At 56.4% G+C, this 13,565-nt stretch overlaps 1 protein-coding gene across 1 annotated transcript; it reads left to right on the top strand.

The window, feature by feature from the left end:
- The first annotated feature begins 6,132 nt into the window (after positions 1-6,132).
- On the top strand, positions 6,133-8,460 carry SP9 (Sp9 transcription factor). The gene is made up of 2 exons (XM_030018548.1): positions 6,133-6,233; positions 7,054-8,460. Exons 1-2 carry the CDS (start codon positions 6,213-6,215, stop codon positions 8,410-8,412), a joined length of 1,380 nt encoding a protein of 459 aa, XP_029874408.1. The 5' UTR covers positions 6,133-6,212; the 3' UTR covers positions 8,413-8,460.
- The last annotated feature ends 5,105 nt before the right edge of the window (positions 8,461-13,565 follow it).

The raw sequence follows: 13,565 nt of genomic DNA, 5'->3' as shown, positions 1-13,565 counted from the left end.
CCAGGCGTGAGAGGTTCCCTGAATCTTCTGAAAGGAGAGAAATGCAGACAGACCCAAGGCCTACAGGACGGCTGCTCTGGCTTTGATAGCAGCTGATGTTTTGTCATTTCTTTGTTGCAGAATGGTTAGAGTAATCATCCACAGTGAAGAAGGCTGCGTGTACCCCCTTCCTCCATCACCTAGCACGTCCCAGTCCCAGCCCGCTCTCCGCTCCACAGCAGCCTTGGAACTTCCAGGGCTGGTGGTTCTGTGTCCATGATGTCATTAAAAGGCTACAAAGAGCTACCCCCAAACACTTTGTTGAACACACATGTAAGCCACTGCTTTCCTCCTTGCATTGCATATGCACAGCAGATTAGGGGCTTGTTTAGGAAGCAGTCAGGAATCTCTTTGTTTCCTTCTTTCAGGTACAAGGTGAATTAATCCGTTTGGAAACCAGCAAATCCAGCCCTCCCCTCCTCCCCGCACATCCCTGAATTCTTCCAGCCTACATCTCTTGACAATAAAGACAGATAAAGCTCGGATACCCTTCCAGAGGAAGGAATTGAGCCTGTTTCTTTGCCTGTAAGTTTTCTAAATAAATCGCTTTTGTTGTTTAAAGCTGTGATGAATGGAGACACAGGGCCAGGTTGGTCGCTGGAACAGCACAATGGATGTAAGAAGGTTTTTTTCTTTGCCATATAAATCATTCACATTGTTTAAGGTACATTGATCAATCTAATGGCTTGTAATAGGCTCCTAATTGCCACTAGGAAAGTACTGCAAGCTTGCATTTGAACGTGAAATGGTTCATGATCTGAGCTGAAATTCACCTTAAGCCCGAGCTCCAGTAATTACAGAACACAGAAGGAGCACAATGAACGGTTCCCAGTCCTTCCTCGCCCTAATCCCAGGACAGGGGGAGGGGGGAGAGGGGAGCATACGAATGGGGGGTCCAGCGTATTTTCCTCTTCCCAACCAGCCATTCATTAACGGGCGAAGCCTGCGGGAGGATTTATTGGTCATCGTGGACCGAAGAGAACTTTGTAACGTCAATCATCCTGCCTATTACGCTCCCACATATCTCTATCTGCAGATAGACAGCTTGCTTAATCACAACCAACCTTCTGAGTCACGCCTGGCTAAAAACGTGGTATAAAAAGCCGGGACGGTATCAGAAGGGGCCGCTCGGAGAGAAGCGGGGCGAGGGCTCTTCTGCTGCGAGGGTGCTGCGGTGAGGCAGCCGCCTGCCCTCCCGTCCCCCCGCCCGGGGCTGCCGCTCACCTTCGCCGCCGGCCGGTCCCGCTGGCAGCAGCCGTGGCGGCCGAGGAGGAGCCGGGCAGGCAGGGACCCGCCGGGCAGGCAGGGACCCGCCGGGCAGGCAGGGACCCGCCGGGCGACCGCCCAGCTCACGCCTGCAGCCACTGCTCCCCTGCTTAAAAGGCAGACCCAAGTCATCAGAGCTTCTTTAAGAGACCTGTGCGAAAAGGTGGTTTCACGCTCTATCAGCGTGGGTCCGGCCGCTTACTAATTAAACTCCTTCTATTCAGAAACACCTTCCCTTGAAGGAAGCTTTACGAACGCTAGCTCTGGCTGAATTTCAAACCTGCTGCGGTCCGAGCGTGTCGTGCCTAACCTGTGCATCGTAGCAGCGCTGGAAGGCACGCGAGCCAAGAGAGAAAATCCTCGTACGAGGTGCCTCGTACAATGTTCCTCAGACTTTCCTACCAAGGCAGAAAACAGACCTGTGATGCTGTTGAATAATCTTCCGATAATTGTAGTAATTAAAATCATCACACAGGCTGCAGTCACCTTCCTTCCTCTGACACTAGTCCTCCCTTGAACTGTTAACGTGCCTTCGCCTGAGATAAACAGAACGAGGGAGGTTTGAACGACACGGTCCAGACACGTTTAGCGGAAGAGAATTGGTTCCGCTGACCCGCTTTTGACGGCGTTCAGTGCCCGAGAGGCTTTCTAAAACTACCCTGCAGGTTCTTTTTTCTACAGGCAGGGTAACGCGGGTCGCCCGCCCTGTTGCTCCTACACAGTGTCACCTTAAAGCCGGGGGACGCGAGGAAAGCCCAGCCTGGCGCTCCCCCTCGGGGCTCGGTGTGCGGGGGGCAGGAGGAGCGGGGAGCGCGTTATGTAACGAACCCCGCGTGGAAGCTCAGGCAGAAATTGCTGGAGAGTGCCATAATTTCCACTTAATTTCCATCATCTGTTTGATCCCCGTGCTCATTCTCTTTTTATTAACTATAAAAGATTTCCTTCTAATCAAAAGCTGCACTTCATCTTTACCCACAAATGAAAAACTCCACAGCAGAAAGAATTCAGTGGACTCAACAGGCACCGAGGTCTGTATTTTAACACTCTCTCTCTCTACATCCTTCCCCCTTTCAATACCGACTCTTTGGGCAGAATAGTGGGGAAGCCTTTTCTTAACCCAAGTTATTAATTTATCACCAGGTTCCCCTCTGCGTTGCTCTCATAATCAATGGTGGTTTCCAGATCACGTAAATGAAAAGTGTAATTGAGAGAGAGGGGGGAGGGGGGCTCGCACGGAAGTCCTGTTGCTAAAAAAAAAAAAAAAAAATTAAAAAAAATTTTAAAAAATCTGGCAGGACGCAATTATTTATCTCGGCGATGAGCAGTTTGCCTGTTTCCTGCCCAGGTCCCTTCTGCTTGGCAGAAAATGAGGCTGCTTCTCTTGAACTTGGAAGTCTTTGCCCCTTTCCCACCCGCAACATCCATGCGTAAAACTCCGTGTCCCTCCTAGGATTCAGGGGAAATTGTACAGCAACCTTACATTTAACTGCTGTTAAATCGATTTATTTGGAAAATATTTGGCAGCTCTTTCCCAGAGCTCTGTTTGAACAGAAGAGCCATTTCATCTGACGCTCTTGAATACGAACCCAGGAGCCTCCCAATCAGCTTTAATGAACGAATTGTTTCCCAGCTTTACCTCCTAAGGACAGCAACTTTAGCAGTTGCACAGATCAAAAGACACGCGTAAAGGGAAGATGGGAAACAATATTGTTCAAAGGAAGTGAACTGTTGCATTTAATTAGGCTATTCTTCTTTATTAGTATTCATACCGAGATTTTTTTTTTCTTTAAGATTTATGTTGATTTAACCGTAATGTATTTATGATGTAAATATATTCCGAGATGAAAACGTCACGGATCAATTGTAAAGGACCCGGATACATAATTTTAAAAAATCAGTTTCAGTTTATATGAGGTTCTCACCCCACTTTCGCTTCTTAGTCAGATTTGTTTATGCAGAATCGACATTTAATAGTGCTAATTGCACTCCAGTTAAATTGCCCTGATTGCAGAAAGGGAAGCAATTTTCGTGCTCTCTGTCTGGGTTTGGAAGAAATTGTTTTATATTCACCTCTTTATAAAGAAGTGGAGATAAGGCACCGAGCCTTTGCACAAATTGCACTTATGGGCTGACTGGCAGCATTCAGGCGCTATAATAGAGCATTATTTGGCCGTTTTGAATAATGTAAAGCGTTTGCTGAAAGCTATTCTCCTGAAAATTGCTTTAACTTTTAAAAGGGTGATGATTCACTCCAAACCAGGCCTTTGTTACATTGTCATTATCCCCCCAAATGTTTTAACAGTCAGCTCAACACTTTAGCATAACACATTGATCTTTGTTTAAAAACTCGATTTTTTGGAGTACGGAAAAATCTGTCAGAAAATACTTGACCCCCTCAAGATTTTAGCAGCGTTCCCCCTTCCGCCGCCATTCGCTCAGCCTCTCCGCCGCCTGCCTCGCTCCTGCGGATTTTAGTTACTTTTCCGATTACAAAGGGGGCGAGGAGATAGATGTAAGGCAGGCAGAGCCACCCGGCTGCCTTCAGGCACAACACAAACCTCACTTTGCTGTGGGAGCGCAAGCGGGCAGCGGATGCCTTTACTCGCTGATGCAGAGGCAGCATTTTTAAACGTCACGCTCTCGAGCTGCCTTCCAGCCTTATTTTATTTATGACTTTCCCCAAGGAGAGGGGAAAGACCCTCTCCCCCTCCCCCCCCCCCCCCCCCCGCCGCCCCGGGGTTGGCCAGAAGCGCCTCGCTGCCACTTGACGACCACCTCGGCAGGCTCCTGGGAAGGAGCGGGTTCCCCCCGGAGGAAGGAAGCAGGGAAGGAAGGAAGGAAGGAAGGAAGGAGGGAAGGAAGGAAGGAGTCACCTGTTGGGCGATTGCTCCCGGGTGCCCCTGTCGGACTCCTCGCCTCGCCCGCGGGGGTTACGCCGCTCCCCCCCCGCCACCGCCTTTCAATCGTCTCCACCCGTCGAGAGCTACAGCCCCCCCGGGTAAAGCCGCTGCTTATGATCTGCGCCAGGCAGACCTTTCGGAGAAACAGGGTTTGCAGCGCACTCCCCGGACCCCCGCGCTGGCTGCGAGTCAATGTGGAAAGAATTAAGCGCAGAACAGTATTTCCTTCCTACTGCCCCGACTCTGTGTAATACGCGGCGACAAAAAGGCGAGCGCCCTTTGAAAATAGCCTTAGACGTTTAAATAAAAGACAATCTCCAGGGACATCCTTTCCTAGCGTGGCAGGCGTCCTGCAGATTGCATAACACAATGTGCAACAAAACGCAATGCCCGCCTTATTTAAGGACGGGAACAAAATCTATCAGAACAAGTAAAGAAAAGCGAAATCCTCTCAAATTCGCGGTTTCTCCATCTTGCTCCTCAGCGCTGCCTAGTTTGCATCTGCTAGGAGGTTTTACACCGGATGGCTGAGGCGGTACCGAGGAGAAGGAAATACTGACTCGAAAGCAGAGCAGGCACCCGGCGTTGCTTGAACGCACTCGTATTTTCTGGTTCAGAACTGCACCCAGCTGCACTGGGGACGGCAGAAGCGGAGGGAAAAGCTCCTCTTCCCAGCCTCACAGAGACGATGGCAATGATGAAAAGTTGCACGCCCACTGATCTTCCGCGGACACAGCGCGGGCAAGTTCTAGCCAATTACTTAGGAAGCCTCCGATAATTACAAATCAAAGGGACTAGCTTGCAAGACATTGAGGAGCCGAGGCTTGGACTTACATTTCCCACATGCAGAGAGCAGGTAAAGTCTCTGTCGCTCACTGGGGCGCGTGGAGTGTGCACAGCGCAGAGGCCACAGGCAAGTGCTGGGGAGGCTTATTCCAGCAGCGCCCTAGCCCTGCTAGGAGGGAGCAAGCCTTCTGCCATTAGCAGCACTGTTTCCACGGGGGTACGCGAGGCTTGAAAAACGTGCTGCAGGCTGCGGATTTGACTTTCAGAGTATTTTGCCGGGGACTGCTCTGCAAAATAAAATCCCCTCTCTTAAGCGACAGGATGCCATATGCCCCTCGTCCCCCCTCCCGCCCCGGTACCAGAGCAAGGGCATGCCTGTCGGTTCCCTGCCTTTGGGGGTTTGGGCGCTTTGCGTAACTCAAAAGCCTCCGCCGTTCCTTTTGCAGCGAAAGTAAGACAGAAACACGTTGTGCCCGGGATCGCGTCAAGTATTTAGCAAAGCAAAACCAAAAAATGAGCGTGTTCTCATAAAACGTCATTAGGCGCTGTCAGGCTATTTGTATCCGGCACGGCAGAGCTGCCCGAGGGCCTGTAAAGGAAGCCGAGGGCCTGTTGAATGGAAGCAGTGCAGGTATGGTTTACTGGACGCGAGGATCGCAGGTGCCCGAGCGAGCAGCGGGGGAATCTAACGCCTCCCGCACAGTTTGCAGGCGGCGGCGGAGCGGCGTCAGGCGCGACCCCGGCCCTCCGCCGGCGCTGACCCCCGCTCTCGACTCCTGCCCTCTGCGGCTCTCCCCGCTTCCCCCGCGGCCAGCCGGTGCCGGGGCGGTGTCACCCCGGCCGCACGACTCCCGGCGTCTGCCGGCGGGAGTCACAACCCGGCGGGCGGCCGGGGGGGGGGGTCGCAGTTAATTGCAGCGCCATCGCCGCAGTCCGGAGCGGGGAGTTTTCTCCCCGCGCGCTGACTGACTGGCACGCGCCCCGAGCCCCGGCGCCGGCACCTCCGCGCAGCCTGATTGGCTGCCGGCCCGCTCCGGCCCGCTCCGCCCGCGCCCTCATTGGGCGAGCGCCGCCGCCAGCGGTACTTCAAAGCGGGCGCTGCCCGCACTTAGGCAGAGTTTAGCCCCGCCGCGCCGGAGTGTCCTTAGTGCCGCCGGGCAGCGCGGGGCGCACACCGAGCGCCGTCCCCCTCCGCCCCACCGCCCAGCCCAGGGACGTGCTATGGCTACGTCTATCCTCGGGGTAAGTCGGCACCGCGCCCTTCCTCGCGGCTTCTCGGCGGCGGCTTCGCCGCCCTCTGGGGGAAAAAAAAACCCAAACCAACAAAACAACAACAACAACAAAAAAAAAAAAAAACCACAAAAAAAACTGTTGCTGCCGCCGCGTTGCGGCTGCCCCGGGCGCAGATCGCCCTGACCCGCGGGCGAGAGGTAACCCCGGCCCGCCTCGGGGGATTTCGCTGCGGGTTCCCCATCGGGTCCTTCGCCAAGAGTTTGGGCTGGAAACTCGCTTGGCCGGAGAGCGGAGAGCTTGTGCTTTCTTTTGTTTTCTGATTTTTTTTTTTATTTTTTTTTTTTAAACTCGCAGTGCTGCGGTAAATTTCCAAAGATTTTTGCTAGCTCGGCTTTGCGAGTGGCGCCGGTCGGAGGCTCCGCACCCCGTTTGCCTTCCTGCCATCTCGCTTTTCCGCCGCTGCTGCACGGTGGCTCGAGGAGACGCCGCATTTCGTTCCCACGGGATTTTTGGTTTAACGGCGGTAGGTTCGAGCGGCCCGGCGCTGCGCGGGGCGTCCCGAGCCAACCCACCCTCTCGGAACACGCGTGTCCCTCGTCCCCGCCGGGATCCGCTTCCGACGTGAACCCCTCGGGCGCCGAGACCGGCCCCCGGCGGAAAACGAGCTGTGCCGAGCGGGGCAGGGCCGGAGCCTTCCTCCGACATCAGCGAAAACTTTTCCGCGGTGCCGCTCGCCGCGCCGCGGTTCCACCCGCGCCGCCGCGTCCCCGCGGGAGCCCGGCGAGGCGGCAGGGGTGAGGCTGACGGGCCGGCTTTGTCTCTCCCGCAGGAAGAGCCGAGATTTGGAACGACTCCCCTGGCCATGCTGGCCGCCACCTGCAACAAGATCGGCAACACCAGCCCCCTGACCACCCTGCCCGAGTCGAGCGCCTTCGCCAAAGGGGGCTTCCACCCCTGGAAACGCTCCACCTCCAGCTGCAACCTGGGCTCCAGCCTCTCGGGCTTCACGGTGGCCACGAGCAGGGGCTCCAGCGGACTGGCCAGCGGCACGGGCACCGCCAACAGCGCCTTCTGCCTGGCCTCCACCTCGCCCACCTCGTCGGCCTTCAGCAGCGACTACGGCGGCCTCTTCTCCAACTCGGCGGCGGCGGCGGCGGGCGTGTCCCCGCAGGAGCCCGGCGGGCAGTCGGCCTTCATCTCCAAAGTGCACAGCTCGGCGGCCGAGAGCCTCTACCCGCGGGTGGGCATGGCGCACCCCTACGAGTCCTGGTACAAGTCGGGCTTCCACTCCACGCTCTCGGCGGGCGAAGTGGCCAACGGGGCGGCCTCCTCCTGGTGGGACGTCCACACCAACCCGGGCTCCTGGCTGGAGGTGCAGAACCCGGCGGGGGGGCTGCAGAGCTCGCTGCACTCGGGCGCCCCCCAGGCCTCGCTGCACTCCCAGCTGGGCACCTACAACCCCGACTTCAGCTCCCTCACCCACTCCGCCTTCAGCTCCACCGGCCTGGGCTCCACGGCCGCCTCGCACCTGCTCTCCACCAGCCAGCACCTGCTCACCCAGGAGGGCTTCAAGCCCGTGCTGCCCTCCTACACGGACTCCAGCGCGGCGGTGGCGGCGGCCAGCGCCATGATCTCGGGCGCCGCCGCCGCCGCCGCCGGGGGCGGCTCGGCCCGCTCCGCCCGCCGCTACTCGGGCCGCGCCACCTGCGACTGCCCCAACTGCCAGGAGGCCGAGCGGCTGGGGCCGGCGGGGGCCAGCCTGCGGCGCAAGGGGCTGCACAGCTGCCACATCCCCGGCTGCGGCAAGGTGTACGGCAAGACCTCGCACCTGAAGGCGCACCTGCGCTGGCACACGGGCGAGCGGCCCTTCGTCTGCAACTGGCTCTTCTGCGGCAAGCGCTTCACCCGCTCCGACGAGCTGCAGCGGCACCTGCGGACTCACACGGGCGAGAAGCGCTTCGCCTGCCCCGTCTGCAACAAGCGCTTCATGCGCAGCGACCACCTGAGCAAACACATCAAAACGCACAACGGGGGCGGCGGCGGCAAAAAGGGCAGCGACAGCGACACGGACGCCAGCAACCTGGAGACGCCGCGCTCCGAGTCCCCCGACCTCATCCTGCACGAGGGGGTGGGCGCTGCCGCCCGCGGACCGGGCAAGGAACCTACTGCGGGGCCCGGCGACTCCTAGGGGCAGCGCCGCCCGGCCCCGCGCCGCCGGGGAGCCCCCGGGAGCCGCCCGGACTCTGCCCCGCGCCGGCCGGGGGGACGCGAGCCGCCCCGCCGCGGACGGCGCCCGGGGGCGGGCGGGCGGGTGGCGGGGCCGGAGAGGCGCGGGCCCCGACCCGCGCCGTCCCGTCCCTGTCCCGTCCCGCCCGGCCGGCCGGTAGGTACCGAGTGACACTTTCTTCCGTTTCCTTCTTCTCTTCTCCTCTCCTCCTGTGGGAAGGAAAGCATCCTAAGAGAGGCTTAAGGTGAGACGTCACGCTGCAAGTCCGAGACGGTTCCTCTGTATCTCATAAACATCTGTACAAATAGGGTTCAAAAAAAGAAAGGAAAAAAAAAAAAGAAAAAAAAAACCAGATCGTGTTCGCTTATTTTTCTTGTAAATGTTGATCTGATAGGGGTTTGGGGATTTCCTTTTTTTTTTTTTTTTTTTAATTGGTGAATTCCTGAAATTCAGGGATGTTTTGGGGGTTGTTTTTTTTTTTTTTTTTATTTTAAATTTCTGATGCACTTTGTGGAAGTCAGTATATATGTAAAAGATATTTAAAATGTTGAGTTAACATTTCACTCAAACACACGTAAGTTAAGGTCTCTTAAAGAAATTAAATGCGTTTATCTGTATGGAAAAAAATCTTGACATATTTTCATTTTGGTATTATTAAAGGACTCTGAACAACGTACTCGCGGGTTTGTTCTTCTTCGTGCCCCTTCCTTCCCCCTGCCCAGCCCTCGCAGGGGTCAGGTTTTTAGTGGGAGCCCTCGCCCCCCTCCCGTCCTCCTTACAGGGACCGTGATTAAAAATACAGCGGGCATTGATGGCCGGGAGGGAAAGGAACCAGCCCCAAGCCAGGCGCGCTGAAGCGCTCCGGTCGCTCTTTTCAAGCCGCCTTAGTTTTGGTGTATTTAAAAAAAAAAAAAAAAAAAACACCAAAACAAAAAAAAACCAAAAAACACCAAAACAACAAACCAACCCAACAAATTTAAACTGAGTCCGAGCGCCGCTACGCCAGCCGGGCACCACGCCGAGCCCTAAGCGCCTTTGGCGAAACCGGCCCCAAACCTGCGTGAAAGCGAACTGTGCTGAGGAACTATTTATTTAGTTTAAAAAGCCTTTAGCGCCACAAGGCTGCCTAGGTTGGGAGGTGATCTCGAGGGAATAAATCGCTAGAGTCAATACTCCGGAAAAGACATTTCATGCCTAAATGAAAATCTTGTTAAATGTTATTAATTTTGACTTAGAGCACACAGCAGCCCCCTGTGCCTTGTATTCCCTTATTAGGGATTCATGTCTTATCAAATATCTAATTAATCTCCTAGACATCATTTGTTCTGGCCAACTTTATCTCAGCTGGTCCACGGGGAAAACTCCGAATATTCTCGGTGACAAAGCTCCCTTGAAGATCCTTTTAATTGTCCAAATTAACTGCACCAAATTTGCATGTCAAACGGTAAAGGGCAACCTGAGATAAAATGTAAACGTTTTAAAAGCCCCAAACTAAGCACTTGATTTGATAACTAGGCTTTTTAATGTTATGGAAGACAACTGCGCCTTTCCTTTTCAAAGACAGTTGATCTATGCAAATACTGAATTGGAAATGCTTATGTCCCCATGCAGTCAAATGGTCCTTGCATGTTATTTGAATATCAGTGGCTCTGCTATTGAAAAGGTTCAAGGATGCTCTCTGACTTCTTTGTGATTACTCAGTGCAGCGTCTTATTCCAAAGAAAAAAAACTCAGGAATAATTAAAGGCTGGGCTAAGGCCTGGGAACACATTTGGGACAGGAATCTCATTTAGACAGGCTCTTTCAAAATAAGGCACAGTTAAATTGACCAGAAGGCAATTATTGAAATGAAAATTATTTTCACTCCCTTTGTCTCCTGACCACCAACCTAACAGCCACAGTATTTTTTTAAAGGCAAATTGTTAAATGAGATAATTGTGTTATTAAAAAAAAGGGGGGGAGGAAAAAAAAGTTAATTTAGTCTGCCTGGAGGAATACAAATATTTTAATCCTCCATAAAACAGGGAATGCAAATAACATCGGGAAACGGATTCTGCTGTCGGCCACCAACTGGAATGAAGACGTTGCGTTAAAGAAAATACATCTGCCGTGAATACTAATAACGGCGTCCCACCTCCTCCGCGCCGCTGTCGCACAAAAGCGACCGGGCAGCGCCGACACCGCCTCTGCCCCGGGGCGGCGGCAAGCCCGGCGGGCCCTTCCGCGGACGCGGGGGGGAAAGGAAACCTCCCGGGAGATGCACCTCGCGTCCGGCTGCCGAGAGCACCCTCCCCGAGAGCCGCTGCGGAATTTTGCTGGCCGAAAGCATCCCGGCGAGGTCCCTTGTCTCCCGCCCCCGCCCCGCCGGCGGCTGGGTGCCGGCAGGTTTCCCGGCGGGCAGGGAAGGGCAGGGCAGGGGAGGGAAGGGAAGGGACGGGACGGGACGGGACGGGAAGGCAAGGGAAGGGGAGGGCGGACGAGGGGAGCGAGCGAGGGGGGACGTGCTCGGGCAGAGGTAAAATAAACAGCGGGCTGGGCGGCGGGACGCGGCTCCCCTCCCTGCCGGGTAGTGTTGGGGTTGCGCAGGAATGCACCCGCGCGGGGTGCTGGGCAGAAGTCAGCTTTGTTTTCGATTTATAATAAAACACATCAAAGGGAAACCATCCAGGTCCAGTTTCTGGCAGGCCGGGGTTACAATTCTCAGCTCAATGATCAAGGACCTCTTTGCATTGCCTTTGCCCCTTCGGGTCAGAAAACGTCCATCACTTCCAGACTCCCCAGAAACGACGAGGGGAGCAGCTCTGGGCCGCAGAGCCGGTTCGTTTAATCAGGAAAATAGAAAGCATGTCACCTTTTTAAAAATAAATGACACCATTCTTTGGTACGTGTTGGCGATAATTACATGGTCTGGGGAACTTTTACACAAAGAAAAACTAAAGGACAGGCGGTGCGAGAACCGAAAAATAAATCTGATTTCACTCTTTGAATCCGTAGTTCAGCGGCACCTCTTTAGGGCGAAGACGCCAACCCGGGAGCAGGAAAGCACCGGGCAAGAGAGAGAGGCTCTCCCGGGCTCGCCCGGGCAGGGAGGCGGAGGGGAGAGCCGGGCTCCCCGCCGCCTTGGCCCCTCTCGCCCCGGGCTTGCCCGTGAGCCGAGCTCCCCTCGGCAGCTCGCTGGAGCAATCGCTTTCCCTTCCCACACCTCGCGGACCGCAGCTTCGCGCCGGCTCCTCGAGCCCCCTAAAAGGCGGCTAAGGACCAGCCGGCGACAGCACCCGCCAACCCACGGGAGAAGGTAAAATGCCAGCAGAAATTATTCGGTAAATGCCATTCGATCGCCGGGGCCCCGGTTCGCAGGAAGCGTGTCCCCTGCCCCCCGCCGGGAATTACAGCCCCAACGGCTCGTTTTACACTTAAAAGGCAGCATTAATGGTTTCGTTCTAATGAGATAATAGATAAACACCCGATCCGGTGCCCGGACAGTTTCTAAATTGCGTCTTTCAATTCAAATGGAAACTTTATCTGCGGGAGCTGTAATTTGTTTGCAGCCATTATCTGTTCGCCAAGATCCTCTCCCACCCGTCCAAAACGCAGATGAGGGGAATCTCACGGAAAGCCCGCCCCTTTGGGTAATTGGTGCACTAGGTGTTTACTTTAAGTCGGAATAATTTAGCCTCGAATTTCCTCAAGGAATAACATTCTTAACACATTAAAAAAAAAAAAAAAAAAAAAGCCCGAACCTGGGGATTTGCGATCGCGCCTGGCGGTGCCCCGGGCCGGGGCCGCACGGCGGCTCCCGGGCGCCACCTAGAGGCGCGCGCCGCCCCGCGCTCCGGCGGCCGGCCGGCGGCGGGCTCGGGGGCGCGGCCGGAGCCCGCCCCGGGGGCGGCGGCGCTGCGCGGGCCGGGCCGGGCCGGGCCGCGGCGAGAAGCCGGCGGCGGGAGGCGAGGGGGGGGCGGCGGGCGCCCGGGGACTTCTGTGGGAGACGGGAGGGGCGCGCGCGCACCCACCTGAGGGGAGACGGCGGGGCGGCCGGCTCGCCTCTGCGGCTCCTCCGGGGCCGTCCCCTGGGGGAGGGAGGAAGGGGGCGGGCGGGCGAGCCCTTACCGAGTAATGCCGGCGCCCCGCCGGGGGTGGGTCACCGCTCCCCGCCCAGCCCGCGGCTCTGTGGGCCGGCCCCGCACCTGCGGCCGCCCGGGGGGGCCGGGCGCGGCTCCCGGCGGCGGGCACCCGGCGGCGGGCACCGGGCGAGGCACCGCCGCCGACTTCGCGCCGCTGTTTTAACACAAACCGGCGGCAGTGCCTATTTCCGAGATGTGCTAATTGCTACTTGGATGGCAGGGCGCGAAGTCCTTGTCCGTTTCCTAGTACAAAGTAGGTTGCTAGAAAATTTGAAATTGCCTTTCAGCCTAAAGCTGCCTTACCTGAATGTCATAATTACAGTAATTATGTACATCCAAATTACATGCTAATTAAATTAGAATCAAATCGTTCTAAATCGAAATCAAATGAGGGTAGCGGGAATTAATCAATGACAACATAAATAGAGAGCTTCCTTTAGGGATATTTATTGTAACGATCCAAGCAGGAACCTGATCTGGAAGTCACCTGTTTATTTACTTTCGGAACAGTAATCGTTTACGGTTCAGCGCTAGCGTTAAACGGTCGGTGCCGCAGAGCTGAAGGGCGGCCCCCTCGCCCGAGGACGGAGGCTCTCCGCCGCCCACCTCCAGGCGAAGCCCTGGCCGCCCCGAGGGCCGCTCGACGGAGCCGGCGGGGGCGGGATGCCGCCCCGGCCCGCCGCCGCCCTCAGCGCGGGGCCGAGCCCCTGACCCGGCCCGCCGGGGCCAGGCGGCAGGAGAGCGGCCCTCGTCAGATCCGCCCGCCCGGGGCCGCCGGCCCTCCCTCGGCCCCAACTTCTCCCGCTCCGGTCCCGGGGAGCTCCGACCCCGGCGGAGGGCTGGGCCGCCGGGACCCGTTCCCTCCCCGCCAGGCTGAGGGAGCCACCTCACGGCGCCGCCGTCCCCGGCCGCCCAGCCCCGCCGTGCGGCAAAGGGTTAACCCTATTCCGCGTCTTTTAAGTGGAAAGAAAAAAAAAAAATAATTAAAAAAAG

Source organism: Aquila chrysaetos, chromosome 6 (genome assembly GCF_900496995.4).
Source record: "Aquila chrysaetos chrysaetos chromosome 6, bAquChr1.4, whole genome shotgun sequence".
Taxonomy (NCBI): domain Eukaryota; kingdom Metazoa; phylum Chordata; class Aves; order Accipitriformes; family Accipitridae; genus Aquila; species Aquila chrysaetos.
The sequence above is the reverse complement of the archived record's forward strand: the minus strand, read 5'-3'. Positions and strand labels throughout refer to the sequence as shown.

What these genes read in the sequence shown, in the direction of transcription:
- SP9 (XM_030018548.1), top strand. Translation starts at nt 6,213, where the DNA reads ATGGCTACGTCTATCCTCGGG. An exon ending in TGGCTACGTCTATCCTCGGG is followed by an intron (nt 6,234 to 7,053) that starts GTAAGTCGGCAC and finishes TCTCTCCCGCAG; the next exon opens with GAAGAGCCGAGATTTGGAAC.